At 37.6% G+C, this 23,210-nt stretch overlaps 2 protein-coding genes across 2 annotated transcripts; one reads left to right on the top strand and one right to left on the bottom strand.

Annotated features, from left to right (window-relative positions):
* The first annotated feature begins 381 nt into the window (after positions 1–381).
* On the top strand, positions 382–1,524 carry LOC141847614 (plasma membrane-associated cation-binding protein 1-like). The gene is made up of 5 exons (XM_074735669.1): positions 382–425; positions 504–622; positions 708–797; positions 873–957; positions 1,047–1,524. The coding sequence occupies exons 2-5, from the start codon at positions 512–514 to the stop codon at positions 1,376–1,378; spliced, it is 618 nt and encodes a 205-aa protein (XP_074591770.1). The 5' UTR covers positions 382–425; positions 504–511; the 3' UTR covers positions 1,379–1,524.
* Positions 1,525–6,670: 5,146 nt separating this feature from the next.
* Positions 6,671–22,552, bottom strand: LOC141847344 (peroxisomal fatty acid beta-oxidation multifunctional protein-like). The gene is made up of 18 exons (XM_074735372.1): positions 22,437–22,552; positions 22,210–22,281; positions 18,267–18,329; positions 18,124–18,180; positions 17,928–17,995; positions 17,759–17,840; positions 17,622–17,677; positions 14,590–14,892; positions 13,190–13,276; positions 12,555–12,729; positions 12,224–12,345; positions 11,477–11,640; positions 9,647–9,901; positions 8,717–8,838; positions 8,497–8,618; positions 7,707–7,855; positions 7,296–7,434; positions 6,671–6,881 (listed from the first exon to the last, which is right to left on the bottom strand). The coding sequence occupies exons 1-18, from the start codon at positions 22,528–22,530 to the stop codon at positions 6,834–6,836; spliced, it is 2,178 nt and encodes a 725-aa protein (XP_074591473.1). The 5' UTR covers positions 22,531–22,552; the 3' UTR covers positions 6,671–6,833.
* Positions 22,553–23,210: the final 658 nt, after the last annotated feature.

Raw genomic sequence — 23,210 nt, 5'->3', positions numbered from 1 at the left:
ATTTCATCAGGTGCTTAGGTGTCACGTGGATGTCACATGACGTTTGCTTCCAATCAATCAGCGAAGCCACGTGGTGACGGGTCGAGCCCAATAAGCTGCCATGCCAGCTACAGCCCAAAGCCACCGAAGCCGCTTCCCCGGCGCGGACCCCATCGACAGCTGTCAATTTATTGTCGTTCCACATCTACCCCTCCATCGCTACAATATCTACAAGTCTGCCATCCTCGGGGACAGACAGCCATCCCCGCCGCGGGCCAAGGAAGCGGGTTCTTGCGTGGTTTTGAGGAAGTGTAGGGGTATTATAGTAAATGGGGTTCCACAATATTTGGCCTTTATTTGTACAGAATATATATAGTGCTGCAGATCAGAGGAGCAGGAGGAGGAAGAGGTAGCAGAAGACGAAAGAAGAAGAAGATCTATTAAGAGTATGTCTTGTTACTTATGATCTCAGAAAGAATTGATTTTTATCTTTTATGCATGAACTCAGAAAGAATTATTTACAGATACTGAGATGGGTAGCATATGGAAATCTAAAGTTCTTCCAAGGTTTGCGAGTGTTTTTGGTAGTAGCAAGAAGAAAACTGCTGCAGCTGAGGCTGTCAAGTCCTTTGATGAATCCAAGGTTTCTTCTTCTTCTTTTTCATCTTTCTGTCTGTCTGTTTTTTGTTTTTTGTTCTTGATCTCTCGCTCCACATGCATGTATCCAGGAGGAGTATGGCAGAGAGTTTGAAGAGAAGAAGACTGAACTGCAACCTAAAGTTGCAGAGATTTATGAAGCTTCTCCGGCACCAATTAAGGTCCATATATATGATAGTTTTTCTAATTAATCCCAAAAAGAACAATAATAATAATATTTGATTAATTACTCGCAGGCTTTGGTGAAGAAACCCACAGAATCTGGTCTGAAGAAGAACTCATCAGGAGTCAAGAAATTCCTTGAAGAACTAGTGAAGATTGGTGATTGATTGATTACTACCAATTTGTATCATTTATGTGTACAATAAAAGCTCAGGATGTTAATTGATTAATTTAACTACGTGCTGCAGAGTTTCCCGGCTCCAAGCCGGTGAGCGAGGCCGCCGTCAAGTTCGGTTCAGCGTACATCGCCGGACCGATCACCTTCATCTTCGAGGAGGTCTCCAGCCTTCTCCCGGCGGAAGAAGAGCTCGCCAGCAAAGAGGTAACCGCCGAGGTCATCGAGGAGACCAAGAAGGAGGAAGAGAAGGAGGAGGAGGAGGAGGCTGTGAAGGGGGAGGAGACTACGCCGCCTGCATCCGCCACAGAAACTCCTGCTCCGTCCGAGTCGACGACCACCGAACCTCCACCGCCCCCGGCGGAGGACGCGCCGGCGCCGGCGCCGGAGCCCGCCAAAGCATGAGGTGCTAAGTACACTCTGCTTAATTAATTTCACGGATCGTACGCGATCGAATTGTTATAAATTCTTTTCTCGATTCCTTCTGTATTAAAACTGTATTGATGGATTATGAACAATATAATTCTACTGGTGTGGTGATTTCTTATAAATGTTCATCGAGCTGTGCGAATGCGATACTCTCCTTCCTTCGATATTACATATTCAGTTGGCTGGCTTCCCGAACATCCATAAATAAATTTGATGTTAAATTTGATAAAAATTTATTTATATTTATTAAATACATATAAAATTAATTAAATGAATAAATTTAAATATATATGTGTTTTAAGTTTGTTGATAATGTCTTTTTTCATAGTGGTCAATTATAACTTCTCGATTTATCTTCTCATAGATAGTCATGATACCGATCGTGTGATACTGTTGAAGTAACGAATTTCATCTTTTATTAAAGCATTTTAAGTTTGTTAATATTTATAAATAATATTTGTGAATAATATTGTTGAAATATATTCATCAATAAAATTTTTATTAATATATTAAATAAAATTTTAAAATAAATAAATAAATTTGTATTGTCAAATTTAATAATCAATTAAATATATTTAAAATAAAAAAATTTAATTGAGAGTTTAATAACATTTAAATTAATCAATTTTAGATTCATAAAAAAGGAACTAAATCAAACTTGATAATTATTTTAACGGTTAATTCATTTTAGACTCAACTAATTTGACTTGATTATCTTATGAAATAAGTTTGAATATCGTATAATTTAATTTGGCTTTGCTTGTTAACTTGACTAATGTTAATTAAGTTTTATATATATATATATATATATATATATATATATATATATAGTCCTGATCTCCTGCGCGACCCACTGTACGCGACACCTGCGCACCGCTCCAACCCACCGCCGTTTCCACCGCCGTCGCGCCGCCGTCCGGTCACCGACGGCCACCGGACCGGATGCGTTGGAAAGCCAGCTCACTGGCGCTCCGGCCGGGGCCGGATTCCGGTCGGATTGTGGCCGGAATCCGGCCAGAAACGCGACAGAACGGCTGTTGGCCGATTTCAGCGGAAATCGGCCGGATTCCGGCCGAATCATGGCCGGAGACCGGCCGCGGTCGACGCGCCGGCGTCGGGCGCGTCGACCGCGGCCGGTCTCCGGCCGTGATTCGGTCGGAATCCGGCCGATTTCCGCCGGAATCGGCCAACAGTAGCTGTTGGCCGATTCCGGCCGAAATTCGGCCGGATTCAGGCCGAATTTGGCCGGAATCCGACCACCGGACCCCGCGCCGGTGAGTTGCGCATCCATCGGCGCCGGTCCGGTGGCCGGAGATGGCCAGACGCCGGTGAACAGCTGCGGTGAAGGAGCAAACGTCCGAGGAGAAATACTGTGCGTCGATCGGAGAAACGGACGGTCTCGATTGCTTCGCGCACGGGGAGCGCAGGATGCTTCGCGCACGGGGAGCGCAGGATAGCGGAGCGCAGGAGATCAAATTTCTATATATATATATATATATACACACGCAGCCGTCAACTGTGGGTAAAGAAGGAAGGAGGAAAAGGACGTGAGGTTGATCCAGACACATCGAGGTATCCCACACGCTTCAGGAAAGTTGACAGCCAAGTTTGAGTCGTATAGGAGGAGGAAGAGGAGGGTGGGGTGGGGCCTACGAGAGTGAGGGGAATGGTAGGATATTGAGTCGAGGTGAGACTTGAGAGGAGGCATTGGCTTAGATTTAATTTCGTGCAGGTGAAATTGTTGTGCGTGGACAAAAGGGAAGATTAATGGAGAGGGTGGCAATAAGTACTGTTAGGTTAGAGATGTGATTTATCCACTTATAGCTAAATTATTGATATCCTCCTCTCCTTTGATCTCAGTATATAGGTTGTTTAAATTCTTAGTCGGTCGGATGAACTTGCTTGTTCAACAACATTCACATTGTAGCAACTATAATTTTATAACTGTTATAGTTCATGTTGTAGCTGCTACAATGCAAATTCAATCTGTTTACCTAATATTTATTGTGTTGTAACTACAGTTTCATAGTTGTTACAATACGGACTTATCTTGTTTAACAACATTCACGTTGTAGCATCTATAAAATTGTAACTACTATAATTAAGTAGTATTTACAAAATTATAGTTGCTATAAATGTTATAACAACTACAGTTTTATAGTTGTTACAACGCGGACTTATAACGTTCACACTAGCTGATCGGCAAGGGCGGAACCAGCTTTTGAACAACCCAGGCTATAGCTCGGAGTCCAACAACATCGGAGAAAGAAAAAAATCTTAAATTTAAAGGTGAAAGTAAAAAAAATTTAAAAGAATAAAGAAGATAGCCCGAGTATTACATCAACATAGCCCACAATTCGAAATCAGCTAGGGTAAATCACTAAGATTGACTCCACCATTGCTGATCGATTCAAGATTTAATGCTTGTGATAAGCGATAATAATAATAAATAATATATTTGAGGGCCACTATATTATTTTACAAGAGGATTGATCGAGTGGGCACTCTTTTGATAAAAATGAAAGAGGAGCACTCATGTGATGATTTCAACACAAGGCGCTCTTTTAATTTTTGCCCAAAGTAAAATGTCTAAGAGAAGGAGGGAGGAGAGGAGAGGAGAGGTTGTAAGATATTAATAATATAATAGGTCGTTCTAAGAGAGTGGCAAATAACAAACTTAAGTTAGTACAGTTGTTAAGAGGTAAAAAAATTATTATAAAAATTTTAAATTAGAAACTTATCCTTTCTAAATGTGAGTGTTTGAGAGTTCTCATAACTTTTTTTTTTTTAAAGGAAAAAGATTGGCAACCATATTTTAATGTATATTCCAAAGTATAAAATACTATATTGAGTGAAAAAATCAAAGAAGATATCACCGTCTTGTTCATATGGTAACAACATAATTTTAAGATTTGAGCTCACTCGGAGTAATGTGTTACGATGTCATTCACTTTACTATATCACTTTTTGCATGACTTGTTCGATCAACTTTGTGATTACTTCGAAATGAAAAGAAAAACAAATTTAATAGAGAAACTCTCCAAACAAATGTTCTACTTGTTCACATGGATTCCAACTCATCAAAGAGTTCAATTATTGTGATAATTATCTGAAGGTCTCATGGAGAAGAGAAAAAAAACAATAAATTCCAAAAGGATAACGATGTAGGTGAACGACCCACCACCTCATGGATTGCCCACCCATCGGCATCATAATCATAAATGAAATATACAGATACAAAGGATTTTGCTTCTCCTACTGCTCTAGAATAAATCTTTATTTTAAAGGTAATATTCCGGCAGGATGCCATCGACAATCCAGTCATCAGTTAATAAAACTCTAACTCACGCACAGTTGCTCCCGCAGATGAAGGGATCTTTGAAAAGAAACTGAACGAATGGATTAACTGGGTGTCAGAGATTTCTGACAGGGCACTCTGATGCTCACGTTAATATTGAGAGAAGAAGAAGAAAAAGTATATGAAGTTGTCGATAGAGAGTTTTCATATCTGTAGGAGAGTTTATATACTTATGAGAAAGGAATCTCCACGTCGACCTAAGGAAAGACCTTTATCGGGGCCGAGGAGACCAATTCTGCATGTTGTTGACATGGGATCTCCATATGAGGCGTTTCAGAGACCAAGTCTGCCAATCTCATAACCGCCCTGTGATTTGGCATTGCTGATTATTCTTACCTTTTAGTTGTATGCGCAGGCATGAGAAGAAACGGAGAACCGAACCTGACAACTTCGTAACCGCCCTGACCCCTTGGCAGACCTCGCATGCTTGGGAGATTTTGGCAGTTTCTGTGTGAGGCGGGGGCAGTCGCCGAGATGAGGCATAGAAAGACCAAGTGGGCCGAGGAACCGCTCAACCGAGGGATTTGGAGAGGATGAACGGTGAAGGAACTGAGCCATCCGAGAGTCGGACTGCCAAGTTGTTGAGCAATTGAGTGGCCGAGTGATCAAGAGATGGATTGGTTGAGCGGCCGAGGGGTCGAGACACCGAGACGGTTGAGGTCAGGATGACCGAGTGGCCAAGACCTTGTGACTAAGAGACTAAGTGACCGAGATGGGATGAGATAGAGTAACCAAGACCTAATGGTCGAAAGGCTGAGTGACCGTATGACCGGGCGGTCAAGAGAATTGAGAGATCGAGATGGCTTAGTAGCTGAAAAGGGATGGGATGGAGTAGCCGAGACTCAGTGACCGAGACCTAGTGGCCGAGGCGGTCGAGCCCAAGATGGCCGAGTGGTTGGAACAGTCCAAGTCGAGATGGTCACGTGGCCAAGAGAGTCGAGAGACTGAGACGGTTCAAATCGGGATGAGAGCGTTAGTCTACTCAAGGTTGACTATTGACTTTCTGACTTGACACATCAGCTTGCCTCTTGACCATTTCTGCCACGTAAAACTAATCAAAATCTGCCACTATCAGATTAAGAAAGATATCAATCAATTTTATTCATTCCCCTGCGGGAAGGAAGAAAACAACGAAGCCTCTCATTCCTAAAAAGTTTCAGGTTTCATGAGTGGATCTTACTCAAATAACAAGTCAAGACAAACACAAGCACAAAACTCTTTGTGAGTTGGTGAAGATGAACACTGATGATACACATTTTCGCCTGGCGATAAGCTTTGCTAGCAGGGATAAGAAGACAGGCCAGCCCTACACGGAAGGCTAAAAAGGAACACTATTAAGAACTTGCATGCCTACTGGACAGCCAGTGGAGGATACGAAACAAGGCACATGCTTTGAGCTGGACAAGTTGAGAAAAGAGAGACATGATGGAAGAACAGAACAGAATGGGTGGTGCCAGCCTCGATCTGTGGGAATCAGTTTACCTGTTATTGTTGAAAAAAATGGAACTGATGCATGAGAATAATCAGAGCACTTCCAAGAACAAAGTCAAAGTTTAAATTGCTTCAGCTGTAACCAATCAATCCAATCTAATATGTATGTATATGTACACATGCACATGATCATGATATATTAATGATTTCAATCCAAAAGCAAAAGCAAAAACAAAAACAATAACAAAAACTTTTTTCTAATTCTCAAGAGAAATTTTATAGCTGCAGTCCAACTTTATATGGAAATGGCTCATGTTTGACTAGTCTAGGATTGGGCAGTAACACTACCTGTTACATCTTCTAGTGTTAAAGAAAATCTAAACTTTTATTATAGAAAGTACCGGGCAAATAACACATTATATATATACTGTTGAAAAAAATATAAACCTTTTCTAAGAACACAAAATTTTCCAAACCGACAGATGATTCAGGGAAGCATCAGTTTGGCACATAAATATGTTGTACTCTTGTCTTATTGCACCAGTTTTGGTAACAACCAACAAGTATCATTATTGTGCTGTTTATTCAATGACTTTGAAAATGGAGATGAAGACGATAGGCGATCTACGGCGGGGGGAGTTATCAAATACGGCATCTCAACTGCTCTGCTTCGGCCACATTCTGCATGCTCTGCAGACAAAGAAGTATCATCAGATGGAACTTTTGCTCGTGTTTGTGCTGTAGGTAATGGATTTACAGTATGATAATAAATGCAGAGGAAAATCTATAAGTAGGAAGAATGCCGAGCTGTTTGTTTCTTTTTTTTATCTGGCAATATGTGATGCAGTTACAGTTGACCAAAACATAGTAAGTCGTATAAGTTCCAATGTCTCATCTTTTTCTTTCTTTGAGTCAAATTCATTTCTATCTGTTCTACCAAACTCATACAACACTTGATCACACATGAGGGAAGAAATTTTGATTGTAGGTCATATTTGTTCTTTTCCGTTAGCATATATCACTACATTTTTGGAACAATTTTTTTTCACGCAATCCTAGTACTGAGGAAGACAAGTGGAAAATTAAAATTGAAAGGTTTATTACCAGAGGCAAGCCTTTGATGGCCCTTTCTTCCAAGTATGTCGATGGTCGGAAAAAGTCACCGTATGTATCAGCCCATTTGTTCAGTTTCGTGTATATGTTACGAGAACCGACACTGTCAGCCCAAAACACAATGCCACCCCTTCAGACAAAACAAAACTGAATTAAGAAAATGATATAGCAGTTTCGACCATGGAAATCTAAAGGCAATATCATGATAGAAATTGTAGAATAAGTGCCTCAATGAAACAGTAGAAAAGGCACCCTTAGAATCTGTAAAATCACAAGAGATGTCGCACAAGAAGATTTCTTAAGATGTATAGAAAAATATTTCTGAGCAACCTAAGAGATACTGGTTTATGGTCAATGTTCAAAAACTAAGCTAGCTGTATATTTACAATTGAACATATTCACCTGTACTTGGGGAAACTCATTCCAAGAACAGATGCAATATCAAGATCAGAAGCTCGAATCACAACACCTTCATCCAACACGCGGCATGCCTCGTTCACTACTGGAAATAAAATCATTTCCAGGACTGCTTGGTCACTGATATCAATCACCTACAAAGATAAAGGTTCATGATTGCCAGTCATTAACAACTGCTAGCAAATACTGACAACATATACTGATAGATATAACGGAAAAGATAGTATCTTGGGCAGCTAAATTTCCTATTAAAAAGACATTGTTCCTGTCTGACCTATATTTCAAAATCAAATGGAAAGGAGTACTAAATTTGTATTGCATAACTCCCAGTAATTCTATCAACTCTGAGAAACTCACTTGCCCCAAACACTCCATTCTACTCACTCGATTATCCCAACTCCATTGGCATCTCCTAATGTTCTGCTTGTCTGGGGAGGAACCCATTGAACATTGATCACTTTTTCCAAGGCTGCTCAATAATCCAAGATGAATGTCTAGCCTTGATGATTATCTTCTGTTGGTATACTGAAGTTGAGGGAGGAAAAAAATTGTTTGTCAAGGGAATTTGTTCATAGATCATATGAATTTGATCTAGGCCAAACATATGACAAGGTGACTATGCAAGTTTTCTCTCATCAACACTGTTCTACTTGCAGTCGTTGCATTTAAAACTGTGTGCAAACACATTTGTCCTGATTCCCCCATATAGTGAAACTCATAACAGGATATACATATAAACAAAACCTATATAGATTGTGGATGAGTAGTTAAGTACCTTTCCACTGGGCATTAGGCTGGCCCGCCTTCTACATTCCTCTAAGATAGCTTGCACACTGTAATCAGGCACTGGTTTTTGTCCCTTCTCATACATGTAAAATCCCTTACCGTTACTCTTACCTGTCAAGCCTCATGATAGGCAAAAAGTGAGAAATAGTGGAAGTCTATTAACAGAAGGCAACAATTCAACAAGAAAGAGCTGTTAGATAAATAATTACCATGTCTTCCATTTTTTACCATCAATTCATATAATTCAGACTCAAACGTTCGCCCCTTGAAGGCAGAAGCAAATATATGCTTCACGGCCAAAGCCACTCCATATCCAGCAACATCTTGAAGTCTATTAATTTAATAAATAGCAAAACTCAAATAAGGTCAGAGTGCAGTCAAGATGTTTTAGTGAGTATTACATTAGTCTGCAAGAGACCTAAACTTGCCAATTAATACAGCATATTTTAGACTAAATGTAAAGAAAGGCAGTGAGAAATGGAAGTGTCACTGTAAGAATATGGAAGATCCTCCACAACCCCAAGGCTTCTATTTCTTTGACCATGTGAATGATGCGACATGCTTAAGAAACGCATTCAGCGTGACAATATCTGATCTTGTCCTAACCAATCAAATTTTTGCAATATTTTTAAGTATTTATGATTAGGATAGGATATGTAAGCACACGAGTCCAATAAGTTCAATGACTTAGCAGATCCAATCACTTCATGAGGATCCCATAGAAAAATTTATGTCTAATTGTTACAAGTGTGTAATAATATCACTTGTGTTTATGCATGCATACAGCGTACTTACATAAATACATAATACATCTTATGTATACAAATAGTCGTTGTAGAGTTGAATTTTAGTATGACATATCTGAAAGAATTTTGGTTCGATCATCATTTATATAGTACTGCTAATATCCTAAGTACTTTTTCTCATAAGGGTAAAACAATAAATGGGATTTAACTTTTAAGGGAAGAAGGGGAATTTCAAATCAATATATTTATACTGGTGTCAGTTAGCATCCCAGTCATAAAATGGTAAAACATAAAAACAAAAAATTGAATAAATAAATAAATAAAATAGTCCTAGTTAGTGTTTAGTCATTATCAATGTTCAAGCAGCAAAAATAGGAGTCAATATTTACTTACTGGAAAGGGCCCATTGGCATGCCAAAACTGGTTAATACTCTGTCAATTCTGAACAAGTCCACACCTAGATTAACTAAGAATTGTGCTCCTTGGAAATACGGGAAGAAAGTTCTGTTAACTGCAAAGCCTGTGCAATTATTGACCACTACAGGAACTTTTCTTATGGCCTTTCCAACAGTAATGAGATCAAGGATCACTTGTGGAGATGTCTTGACTGTCCGAACAATTTCAAGCGGAGGCATCACATGTGCAGGACTGTCAAATGTATACAAAGACAGAAGACATTACGTTTCTAATCAATCACTAAAAAATAAAATGGTACAACATAGTAGTATGAAAAACACACACACCATGCTCATAAGGAGAGTATATACTTCCAAGTTGCAGATGTAAAGAAGTACGGCTATTAGTTCAAAATTTGCAGATTATATCTTTTGACAACAATTTCAAACTCCTGGACCTATTTACTACCTCAGCAACATTAAATATGTAGATGAAAGAATCTGGTTTATGATTGATATGCTTAATAAAATTCAAACTAGAAGTATAAATTCATGAGATAACCCAGTTCAGCCAGAAGCAAATCGTGATTCCTTGGATGTTTGGCTTAAAAAATAATTTTAAAATACCAAAGATGACCATGACTTCATTTCATAAATGCGATATAAGAGGTTAGCAAAATTGCTAAGTTCAACAATTAGTTTTCCTTGGTCATAAATAAAAATTAGTTTGGGGAACAAGATCAACGTCGTTATTCTCACGCTTTGAGGGGTATCCATGTTGTTATTGGATATCACAAATGAGACAACAAACTCAACATGATAGAATTGAGATTTCATCTTCCTCAATTTCCCAAGAGTAAGGGACTGATATTTTTTGCTTCCATGATGCTTCTCTCCACCTCCAAAGAGATTTACTCTCATGAGCAAAATGTATAACACATCGATCATGTATATGAAGCAAGAATTTAAAGCAGGGCACCAACCATTCAAGAATACTTAGTTACTATCCTAGGAAAGTGGTATGAACTTCCATATATCATTTTATATCCACCAATCTAAGAAATGTCAGTGTATTCTAGGTGGCCAAACTTTTCTCTAGTCTGTATAAATAATGGTGTTATAAATTCAAACTCGCTTGCAGATACTACAATACCATCAATCACCAAAGCTCAACTCACTTGCTTCTGGTTCCCTTGATAGCACGTCCAATTGTGGCCATAAACATAGTTCCTTTCCACACTGTGATGATTATCATCACAACAATTATCCACCATGACATGATAAGGTTTGCTAACTGATACAGAGATCAAGTCTCTATTTAATAACCTCAAAAGATTTCAGAAACAACTTTTATATTTCAAGCAGTTTGATTTTCAAGAACAGAGTTACCAAATAGGAAGTTGGTTATCACTACATCAGAGATGTTAAAGTCCAGTCAGAGCAGCACAAGAGAATATAGTCGATATTTTTACTATATCACTTAGTTAGACTAGGCTGTCTATTTTGTGTGACCAGCTACGCACATAGATACAGACTTATAGTATCAAATATTATTCTTGCATGGCTAGTTAACTAAGGTATTAGAGTGCATTAATCTTATACACATTTGAATTTGAGTGATATAGTTAGATGATTAATTAATATCTTTCACCTTGCCTTTCGATTATTGAAACATTTTCAACCCAAAGTTTTAAGTAAAATTTTCTTCAGGAAATGTTGCTTCTCCCAATCAGTCATTTTGAGGTTGTGATTACTAAAATTCCCTTAACTTTCTTGAGACAGCATCCTACACTTTTCTATGCACTAAAGCAGAGAAAACGTCACAGACCTGAAAAAGTGTGCCCCGATAATTCGATCCTGAGATAGAGTCTTCTGACCAATAATGTTGAGATCAATAGTGGATGTGTTGGTTGCAAAAATGCAATGTGGAGGGCATATCCTTTCAATATCAACAAATATTGACTGTTTAAGAGACACATCCTCAACAACACACTACAAAAAAGAAGAAACTTGTATGAGTAATTTTTAGAAAAGAAAAACCAAAGCCAGAATATCCAAAAGTACAAATGTGATGACTAAAGCACACAAAATAGTTAGGTAAACTTGTTCATGATAGCTGCAATCCATCTAGTAACTTAATTTCTCCAATTTTAGTATCAGAATTCACACCAAAATCAAGATTTGACCTTGGAGGAGAGAACACAATTTCACCTTGGATTCTCAAAGGGAGCTTACAATTTTCTTGCTAAAAGATAAAGAAAGTATTTCTTCGGATTAAAACTGGTTGGTCTACTGCTATTAAAACATTTCTCTACAGTTGACAGCTCATTTCTCAACTTTTACATATTTAGTTTAACTTATACAAATTAGATTACCAAATGCTAACTAACTGTATCGAGTTCTTCAAGGCTTTTGGCTTTCATATTTTAGTTCCATGGAAAATGACTACATATCAATCTTACCATGCACTTCTTTCAAATATACATCATTGGCTTCTTCAGTTTTTGGACAAATCAATTACAAAGCAAACAAAGAAATATAATTTTATAATATATATTATAGTTTGAAGAATAACCTCAATAACCATATCAACATCGATGAACTCTGAGTAATCAAGCACCCCCTTGAGAATTGACAAAGCAGACTTCATCTTTTCATGTGTCAGCAACCCTTTCTTCACAAAAGCTTCAAGGTTGCCTGTCAAAAATAATGCAAGAGCAATATTCTTAAAATTATAAAACTAAAAATGATAATTTTAAACTAAAATATATAAGAAATTCCAAAGAAAAAAAATCATATCTGCAGTGACAATGAAATGCAAAGTTTTAGAATTGCTTATAAGGTATTAAATGGTAAAAGATAAGAAGTTTGGAGTTAAAAGGGAGGTTACCATCTACATTTCTTACCTTCTATAGTTTTCAATCCTTTCTGCAGAAAACTAGAATTAAGTTCTTTCAAAGTGACAGATATGTTATTTATGATGAAGCAAGTTGCTATTCCAGAACCCATCAGACCCCCGCCAATTACAGCAACCTTTTTTATTTTTCTAGGTTGGAGGTCGATATCGGTGATATTAGGTACCTGGGAAAACATTTAGATGATAAGAAATTAATAAAAAAGCGAGACAAAATTGAAAGATCTTTAAATTTTAGGGAAGGATAAAGTGAACAAAAATAATTAATTACTTTAATTGATATGGGAAATAACGGTTGTGAAATCCTGGAGGCTGTATGATTGAAATGCACCTTCCTAATCAGAACTCAAAACTCGAATTCTTTTCTTTTTCTTTTTCTTATACTTTTTTTGATAGAGGAAAATGTACAAAATTTAAATAGGATATGAAACTAGAATCAAAATTAAGGTCAAGTTAAATTGCTTAAGTGGAGGCCTATTAGCATTCCATCTACAACCCTCATCGCATTTGCCTTGCAGAATTGAGCACTAGTTACTGGACTTCACGAACACATAAGTATCAACTATTATATGTGTCATGCTGATGGTACAGAATGAGAGTTGCATCCATAATTTCAATCAGAATTACCTTTGTAACTGCACGCTGTGAGAAAAAGCTGTGAATTAACCCCTTTGTAGTGCTTGAAAGGATCAATTCCTTAGAAATCTTTGCTTCCTGAATTCAAAATGTCAACTCTAGATCATAGTTCAATAAGGTGAAAATCAGTGCCAGATAAACAAGTTTAAGAATGATATCTCAGTCTTAGTATGCTGTGGATGTTTTTTTTTTCATTTCAGAAAAGGATACTTGCGATTAAATAACTTAAATTTCTGTAGTTCTCACAAGCAACCACAGACAATTTATATGCATGAGTTATCTGAAAACTCAAACAAAATAATTTGTCAACTATATGGATGAAAAGTCCCGACTTAAGATCACTACTGCAACATAGTGCATAGGTCCTGTATTTGTCCAAGACTAACATGTTATTAGTTAAATTTACGAAAAGTAAATAACATGATGTGAAGAGCTACTGAAATTTGAATGACGAATTTGGGGCTTTCAGGATGATTCAAATTTATTGCTTGCGTAAATGAGAAGGTTCCGTGCAATTAATCCCAGGGTTTCAAAATTGTTGTGTTGGTCGGTACAAAGAACAGATAGAGATGTTGTGTTAAATAAACAGCGAAACCACAGCCGACTAACACCAAAACATTATTACATGGTGGCTTCCACCTAGATAAACGGACATGAGAGTTTTTTCAGAGGCACAACTCTAGCTTTGGAGATGGAGGCGAGATGGTGTTTCTCCTGACATCCTCATCTTCCTCTAGGCGCAGCTATAGCACATGATCATGATTCTTCTTCTGATCAGTGATAGGGACACAATTCTGTTGTTAATTTAACCTCTTGAGATACGACAGCATGAGCCTATGAATGAGTAGTGAGACAAGTACTTGGTAGTCTCCAAATTTCCGTTGTTCCTTCCTCCTCTTCTTTGTCTTCTTCTTCCTCTTTTATACGTGGTGTCTCCCAGGTTCTTCCTCCAGGTTGATGCCAACAGGCACAACCTAGGTATGCTGGTGGCACCACCAACTTGTTGAGCCAAGGACCAACACCCAGGCACAAAACAAGACTTCAAACTTGGTTCAACCCTATTTCAAAGCTACAAATAAGTAGTAGTTGACCTCACACCATGTTAAAGTTGGCTAATTAAAATGCTTATTCCTAAGGCCTAAGATCCAATGAATGAATCTCAAAGGAGAAACAAAGATACCAAATATCCTAATTCATCATTTTCATCTCCTGTGTTAAAACCATTTCAAAAAATAGATTTTAAAGCTTTCTCAAATGTTAGTGGTAGTATAATGCATCAGATTAGCAAATACTAACTAGCAAAGCTTTCTTGTGCAAAATTGTTTAAGATAACCAACACCTTGTGATTATTGCAAACCAATAAAAGCAAAAAAATAAAGAATAATTCTTACTTTCAGAAGACCAGCATATCCTCCAAAGTTTACACCCTCCTCAATTGCATCAAGGCATGCTTTGTGTTGTGGCATATTAGGAGCTATTGTCTTTGTCAGTTTCCTAGCAGCTTCCAGCATTTTATGAACTTCAGAAAGGGAACCAAGTCTATCAGTCCGATGAAGTGAACTAATCCTTGGTCTGTTTTGCTCACTGATTTCCAAAGCCCGAAGTCGTGAAATGCAGAGCAAATTGTTTGAAGAAGCAATATCATCAATAAGACCACAACTTTTTGCTTCTTTTGCGATGATTGTTTTTGATAACTGCATGCTATAAATGTTAGTAATATGCGATCACCCAATTTTGACAGCTAACATATCATTGATTATCATTTATTTGGTTGTGATCACTCAATGATACTTCTTAATTTATCATTGGGATGATGGTTATACACTTACACTTTCAAATGAGGCACGATCAGGGTTCAAATTAATTTCCCTGTTTTGTTAGGTTGTTCCCTCAGTACTTAATTTCCCTATTATTACTGGATATTGGTCAAATTCAGCTCCCAAATAACAAAGAAAATTAAGTAGAAAGAATTTCACTAGGCTTCTCTAGAATAATAAGAGAGAAAGAAAAAGAGAAATATAGTACTTCAACTATTTTGATAGAGATAACTTAGCATTTATATATCTACAATAATATAGATACACATGTGAAAAGAAATGGCATAAAAAGGATTGTCACCTGTTCAAAATTTAGTGAACCGTTATTAATGAATAATTGTTAACTTCCCACTGTTTGTTTTAAAATTTAATAAAATATAAATCAAAGAATAATAATATTGGTTCTATAAAGAATTATATGCATTTATTCTATCCTATCCTCTTCCCAAATCAATTTCAGATAAAGTAATATTGGTTGTACTTGTGCCGAGCAGGATATGTGGCCTTTTAATCTTTTGAGAGAAAATAAAGTAGAGAGCATAGCCAATATATAATGGAATATTAAGTGGCTCCCGCAGATTCAAATGGTATCCTCCAATATTCCTAGTATGTTTGTTTAGTCCACCCAGAACTTGACTCTAGAACCACCAACATACACATTCCCTTTCAATTGGCTTACATTCCCATGCTTTAGACTTGTTTGCTCTGCAACACAATTACAGAACTAGTACATTATCTTGATAGAACTAATATCATGTGTTCAACAATACCTTTAGTTATATTATACAGTTTATGCAACAAAAACCTCATCAATTCACAGTTAGCTCACAATTGTTCATATAGGTAGGATATCATACAGATTAAACACATTTAGATGACAAATTTGTAAGGTCGCTATGAATTTAAAGTGCGCGGATACAACATATCCTTCTCACTTTATTTCAAGATCAACTAATATATCAATCAGACTAATATGGTAAATTAATTAACAAAACATATATTTTTTGGAGCAAAAATTTCAGAATACTATATTCATATGACAGAGGAAATATTTTTCAACCTAATCAAAGTTTGCATCCATTGACAGGGAAAGAATTTTGTATCAAGAGGAAAGCTTACAATATTCTTCTCACTCTTTTAATTGTCCTTGATCTGATGAACTAATTATAGAAATTGGTAATTTTAGCTACATATCCAAGCCCTTTGTCAATCTCTCATGTGAAGGCTACTAATCATATGATTGGATCCAAAATTAACAAGCGGTATGCAAAATTAACAAGTGGTATGCAGAGTCCTTGGTTGGTAGGACTATCCATATGGCAAAGAAAAGGATTTAAAACATCATGAGTTTCACTCTGCTGAGTACAAATTAAATGTGTATTGGCACAAAATGATCCAAATAGAGATTTCTATAGAATGAAGGAGTTAATCAAGAATCCAAAGCAGAATTATGTGAATGTGTTAGCCAAAGTTCGCCTTGCACTATTCAACAAGGTACTGCATAAGACGGTCCATGAATTTATCATGTTGAAACTAAAGATGCATATTTAACTTGAAGTTTTGTCAACAAGATAATTAAACTCATTCAGGCATACTCGATTTGACACTTCATTTGATCACTTAGCTAGCCCTCAAAGCCATCAGAAGAGGTGATGTCTATGATCTAGAGGAAAAGATCAAGGTGTGGTGGCTCTAAGGCCAGATTTCCAATAGATAGGAATGATTCTTTATTTAGATAAGCACAAGGTTTGTTATAGTTATTAACAAGATCATTCTATCATTATTATATGAAGATGCTTCACTAGCATTGTCTGGATAAGCACAAATTAATGAGCATCAGTAGTGTTCTTATTATATATACACTAGACTAAAAAGTGTATGATGTCTTGTGGGCTTGTCTTAAGTTTTTGAGGGTTTGGCTCCAGAGAAGTATTTCACAAGTGAGGATCTCCTAAAATGACCAATCTGGCAAAGGGTTTGTCCGCTTCATATTTTTTTAACAATCTGACATATGGAAGGTGACCAAGGAGTAATAAGTGATCAAGTGCCTTATGTATTCCTTTTGAATCTCCCTAAAAATTAAGATTTTCTCTTATTCTTGTTTACAAGAGTCTTACTCATAGCCACATTAAATTTGAAAGCTTTCTTACAAGAGTCTTATTCATAGCCACATTAAATCTGAAAGCTTTCTTTACTTTGGAATATCACATTTGTTTGTACAAATGTCATCGTGCTGCATAAGGTGTGGCCGTTTAAGTCTTTCATCCCTCAAAATTAAATTCTATTTCAAAAAAAGTCCATGGCAAAAAATCTATTTGATGAATTATCTATCTGTGACCAGATTCGATGTTATACTAAAGCTAAGAGAGAATAAAAGCATTAGTATATTGTTTTCATACATATACCACTTCTCTACAGTAACTTAGGAATAAAAGCATTGATTGTGAGACAGTGCAAATATGAAAAAAATACTATATTCAGTATATCCATTAACTGTTTTGAAAACGTAAGAAAATATCACTACAAGCAGCAAAATCAAGGATAATTTGTACAGGCAGCAACACAAATTAGCGAAATATTATTTATATCAGAGAGAATATACTCACAAGCAGCATTTCTGTAGCTTTTTGCAATCCTACAAGCCTCGGAAGCCGTTGTGTACCTTGAAAATAACAAGGTTTCAGAGAGATATCAATATACTTAGATATGTGACAGGACAAAGTGTTCCAGTGATCGCTGATACCTCCCATCCCAGGAATAACACCAAGAGACAATTCTGGTAATCCAAATTGAGCTTCTGGAGTAGAAATTCGGGCATGACAACCCTAAATTTTACACCAGAATTTCAATGAAAACCTCTCTAAAAATATAACAAAGATACAATGGCTAATGATCACCAAAACAACACAAACCATAGCTAGCTCCAGACCACCACCTAATGCAAGCCCTTGGATGGCTGCAACTGTAGGCTTGGGAGCATCTATAAGACCAGGAAACACGTAAAAGTAAGCCCTTGAATATACAGATACAGAAACAAACACAGATCCAAGTACTTGATAACAATAGGCATGGGCATTTAAACCTAAACAGATAAACACTTGCAACAACCTTCAACGGTATTGACCACAAGTTCAATAGATACATCTGGTAGGAGTGATGGATCCCCTGCACCAGTAGTTAGATAAGACAATCATGGAATCAGCAACACTACTGATAGCATATCCAACAAAAGGTAATTTTTCACATCATGCCTGTTTTTTGAATTTCTGAAAATACATTGATGTCAAAGCCACCACAGAACTTGCCACCCTGACCTATCAGAAAAAATGAAGCAGAATTAATCAATTGACACAAATTAAATTAGGTCAGATTATTCTTTCTATTTTAGCTATTGATCGATCCATAAAATAAAAGCAGATCATCTTAAATAAATGAGTAGGTTGAAAAACTGATAAAGGGCATCCTGATGGCAGCATTCCAGAATTAGCACACACACATTCTAATGGATCAATGCAGCTTCCAGCACTGACACGCACACAATGCGGTCGGGCAATGAAAAAGTTCCTTCAACTGCTTTTTCTGTTTGATCCACAGCATTGTGGGGAGCTGATTGCTTTTTGCATGAGGTTGGTATTAAGATGCAGCCTTGATTGAAAATGTAAAACTGCATCAATGCTCCTGCACTGTCCTAGTAAAGAAATAGATGGGGAAACGGAAACTCAACTGATACTTACTTTTTCTTTAAAAACCTGTAGTTTAGGACCTATTATCTAAAACTTTGGTTTTAGCTTTTTAGAGAAGACGGCCTATCATTGATTGAAATATAAAAATTAAGGAAGATGCCATGAAGTAGGAGGGAAAGAAAGGAAAAGGGAGAAGGGAAATAGGAGGGAGAGGAAGGGGAAACAGAAGGAAAAAAAATGTTACCTAGGCAAAGGAAGAGTACAAAGGGAAAGGATAAGAAAAAGATGACTCCATAATTACCCTCTTCGTCAACCTTATCTAGCTGCCATTCCTTCACCCACAACAGCTCATTAACTGCCCACTCTCCATTGTCACATTCGTTGCATGCTCGTTCTCCGTTCTCCATTCTTACATGGTACCATTCTCGTGCTCTTTGCTCTCACACTCATTATTCTCGCACTCACTGTGTGTCATCTCACGCTCTCTATTCTAGTGCTTGCACCACTCCCAGTACAATCAACCTCATTGGCCTTGCAATTGTGCCCAATTGACCTCACGAGGAGCCCTGATCAACCACCTCACTATGTTCCTGATCAACCTCCGCCACATTGCTCATCGTCGTCATGGGCATGATCAACCTTAGCACACTGTGTGTTGTGTGCTTTCTTGTCACTCAACTGACTTTGCTAACCTCACCACTCTTAGCTTAAAGATGAGATTCCACCTCACTTTCACCACAAAAAAAAACTCGCATTTTTTTCAAAATTTTAGGTAAGCATTTTGTACAAAATTGACTCCATAAAAGGGGTTTTAAGCCCCTTCCTCCAAAATCTATACATAGGTCAACGACAAATGGAAGCTTTTTCCTCAACACTTGTGCCCTTCTACAAAAGAGGCTTCAGTCTTCCAGAATAAATGGAATGAGCATGAAAATAGGACCAGTCATCTTTATTGGATGGAACAGTAAGGAATTAACCTATGTTCAGCCCATTTAATATATTTTTTTGCATATTGCCTACATAAATAGATTTCACATTTGATATAATAACTATTTGATAATAGAATATTTTGTTTTAATAAGAATATTATACGCTGATCTCATTTTTGTTTTAGACTAAGCATTGGTTACTGCTTAATTTGTCAATTGATTCAGCTGTATTGTTTTCTATATTCTTTGACTTAACTTTTATTTATATTTCCAATTTTTATAACATATTTATGAAATATAATTAAACAAAAAAATTAGAAAAGAAAAATGAACATAGGTCCATTTTGCAACATATATATACATGAACATGAATACGAGTTGAATCAAACTACTATGATTCTTCAAGAATTCCCAACGAATTAGCAACTAATGGAAAATACATCTGTGGAAAAAAAAACTTCATTTGCATTTTACATACCTCCTAAAGAAAACAACTTTGAAAACTAGAAATTACAATAAATTAATTTAATAAAAATTCCATTTGACTTGACCGCCTGTACCCAGTCCGTGCATATCCATAATGTACAAAAAATTAACCAGTTCATAAAATGACTAGGCACAATTCAACTGCATATATACAAGGCAGTGAACACAACTTCTAGCTAACAATTTTGATTCTTCAAGAATTTTGAAAGAATTAACTATTGGGAATTCACTTGCAAAAAACTCTTAGATTTGCATTTTTCATGCTTCATTAACAGAAAAAGACTTCAAAAATTAAAACTTACATAATTGATTTTATAAAAAAGAATGAAGTCTAGAGCATTGGCAAGACTCAAGAGACCAAGAAGCCAAGTACAAGGAGGAGGATCTCCTCAATCAGAGTGTCAATAAGTTGAAAAGGAAGATGCGTGGTAGGGTAGAGGCTGCAAATCCGAACTCTAAAGGAGAGCCAAATATCCATACTTTCAGTGAATTCATAGACATCTGGCACGATTGTTTCATAGCAAAACTATCTAGCATTGATGCTAGAAATCATGCCCTAGTGAATGCTCCTTAGGTGATGCAAGCTCACTACCTCTCAATGTCAAAACGGGTTCCTAACTTCATAATGAACAAGGGAAGGAAGGATTGACTTCAGAGTTCCACCACAGAACCTTCCTGAGGAAAGTGGGTGATTGCATAGGCAAGGTGATCAAGATCAGATCGATCATGTAACAAATTCAATGTCATCAAGGAGACGCTAGAATTTGCATAGAGTTGGATCTGCAAGAAAGCTTAATCTCTAGCTTCAAAGTTGAGAAAATTGGGTTGGGAGTTATACAACCTGAGTATTAAAACCTACACAAAGTATGTTTCAGTTACAGCATATTCAGTCACAACGCTGAGGCTTTCCCACTATCCAAGCAATCTGAAAGCACAGAGATCTGACAGCCCATGGCAACCAGGGAGAAGGAGGCTCAGCAACCTGTGAGCCTGAAGCTCTGCAGCTTGGCCATTCACGAAATCTCAAAAGACCTTCTGGGAATGATAAAGGCGAATGAGATCACAAAGGAGGGAAACCGGGAGTGGGGTAAATTTCAAAGTTCTCTCGAGTTCAACTCTGCTGGAACTAGCCGAACACAGACAATAGCTGGTGAATGATATAGAGGATTCAGCTATATAATAGTGGTCTAGCGATGGAACTTATAGTGCTAAAACGGACTATGAGAAGCTACTAAGAGATGAACTGACAACTCCATTTCAGAGCCGTCCAGTCTGGAAGTCTGTTTGGAAAAGGGCAGCCCCCCAACAAGCGAGAATCTTGACTGGAAGACGATGAATAGTGGACTTTTAACCAACATCGAATGGGGCAAGACATTTATCTACCTGTTATGCTTGCCCAACCGCCGCAGGAACTGCCCTTCATGTCCTGAGGGACTGCCTTGCAGCAAAGCAGGTATCTCGAAAATGAATCCACGTGCAGGTGCTGGAGGAATACAACGCCAGAACCTAGCAGTGGTCGGTCCTACCTTCATGCAGGCAGTAGTCGGGGCTACCTTCGTGCTTAACGGGCTTGACGCAGAACTTCAAGTCATCAAGGTGGAACTCAAAATAGTCTGGGAAGAGGATTCCAGGCACTTTGTGTGGAAACACAGTTTGATAGCCAGCGATCTGCTTAATGGGATCGGCCGGACTCCCCATCTTCCTAAGGAAGTCTGAATACCCTGAAACAACTCTTCAAGGGACTAGGAAACCGCTGTAAACACTGCCGTATGGAGGAGGAACCTGGTCGCCGATGCACTCGCAAGCGAAACCTTGAAAAAGATACTTGACTTCAACTTCCATGAAAAGCTCCCACGGGACCTGACATCACAGCATGGATTGTCCAACGTTGTATCTTCAACGAGCTTTCGTGATCTTCATTATGAACTAGAATTCAGCCTCAAGGCTACTTCTTTTTATCAAAAAACAAAAACAAATAATAAATTGAGTTTATAAAACTTCCGTTTGACTCTAACCGCCCGTTCCGCCAAAAACAAAACACGCATAAAAAGACACAGCCAGATTAGCAAGTAAAACAATCTAGAACCAGCGCTCACCTGTTAGCACAATGGCTTTCACGTCACTCCTACTCATCGCTTCCGCGTACTTCTCCTTCAACCCAGCAACAACTGCAATAACCCATCCGCGATCAATACCGCAAAAAAGGGGGGAAAGGAAAGAAACCCTCGAATCAAGATCGTATACAAACACAACAAAGTGGCGAAAGATGCAAACCGGCAACGCCAATGTAAACCCAACAAAGAGGAAAAGAACGGGGATGTACTCTTGGGAGACAAAGCATTGACCGGAGGGTTGCAGATGGTGATGACCGCCACCCCGTCACTGCCGACCTCCATGGTGACACGAACATTCTCCATCGGATCCGGATGCCAATCAAGGAATCTAGGGTTCTACGATTTCGCTTCCGGCGCCTCCCCCGGCGGCAGGACGATGAGCAACGGGAAGAGAAATCGGAGCGCGCTTGGACCCAGACAAACTCCACCTGACATCTTATAGCAGGGTCTGGGGACCACTCAGCCCCCGAACCATGGCCACGTGGTTAGTACTGAGTGGTTTAACTCGGGCGGGCAGATCCACGCTGTGTTTTTTTTTAACTTTACTGCCATTGGATACAGCTGAGTGGGACCCAGCACATTAAGAACATTTTGTCTCTTGTCTCTTCTAATTATCATAAATGTTGATTTATAAAAAAACAACTGGATATAAAATAAATAAATAAATGGCTTAAATGATAAGTAAGGTATTTGGTAAATAAAATGGACCTAATTTAGGGAAAGGGTATTTGGTAATGGAAATTAGTATTTTAAATTAGCTATAATAGTAAGTTAATAAAAATAAGCTTTCTAAGTTGTCAAATAAATTTTCTAAGAGTATATATATTTTCAATACTTTGCAAATATAACCTCCTATATTGGATGTCACAGATTTTTGTATATTAGTTACTAAATTTAGCACAATATGGAATTTTGTGTATTTTGTAGCAAATATGGTTCTCTATAGTTTAAAATGATAAATGATTTGAATATATACTATTTTG

Source organism: Curcuma longa, chromosome 16 (genome assembly GCF_044706935.1).
Source record: "Curcuma longa cultivar G26 ecotype Majalengka, Jawa Barat chromosome 16, ITB_CL_G26_1.1, whole genome shotgun sequence".
NCBI classification, from domain to species: domain Eukaryota; kingdom Viridiplantae; phylum Streptophyta; class Magnoliopsida; order Zingiberales; family Zingiberaceae; genus Curcuma; species Curcuma longa.
Note: the sequence above shows the minus strand (reverse complement) of the source record. Positions and strands in the feature narration are given on the sequence as shown.

Bases quoted from the DNA above. Each gene is read 5' to 3' on its own strand.
- LOC141847614 (XM_074735669.1), top strand. From the start codon at position 512: ATGGGTAGCATATGGAAATCTAAAGTTCTTCCAAGGTTTGCGAGTGTT. The intron at 623-707 runs GTTTCTTCTTCT...GCATGTATCCAG, and splicing joins AGTCCTTTGATGAATCCAAG to GAGGAGTATGGCAGAGAGTT. The intron at 798-872 runs GTCCATATATAT...AATTACTCGCAG, and splicing joins CTTCTCCGGCACCAATTAAG to GCTTTGGTGAAGAAACCCAC.
- LOC141847344 (XM_074735372.1), bottom strand. From the start codon at position 22,530: ATGGAGAATGTTCGTGTCACCATGGAGGTCGGCAGTGACGGGGTGGCG. The intron at 13,277-14,589 runs GTAAGAATTATT...TTTTGAATTCAG, and splicing joins GATATGCTGGTCTTCTGAAA to GAAGCAAAGATTTCTAAGGA. The intron at 7,435-7,706 runs GTGAATATGTTC...TTTTGTCTGAAG, and splicing joins ATGAGTTTCCCCAAGTACAG to GGGTGGCATTGTGTTTTGGG.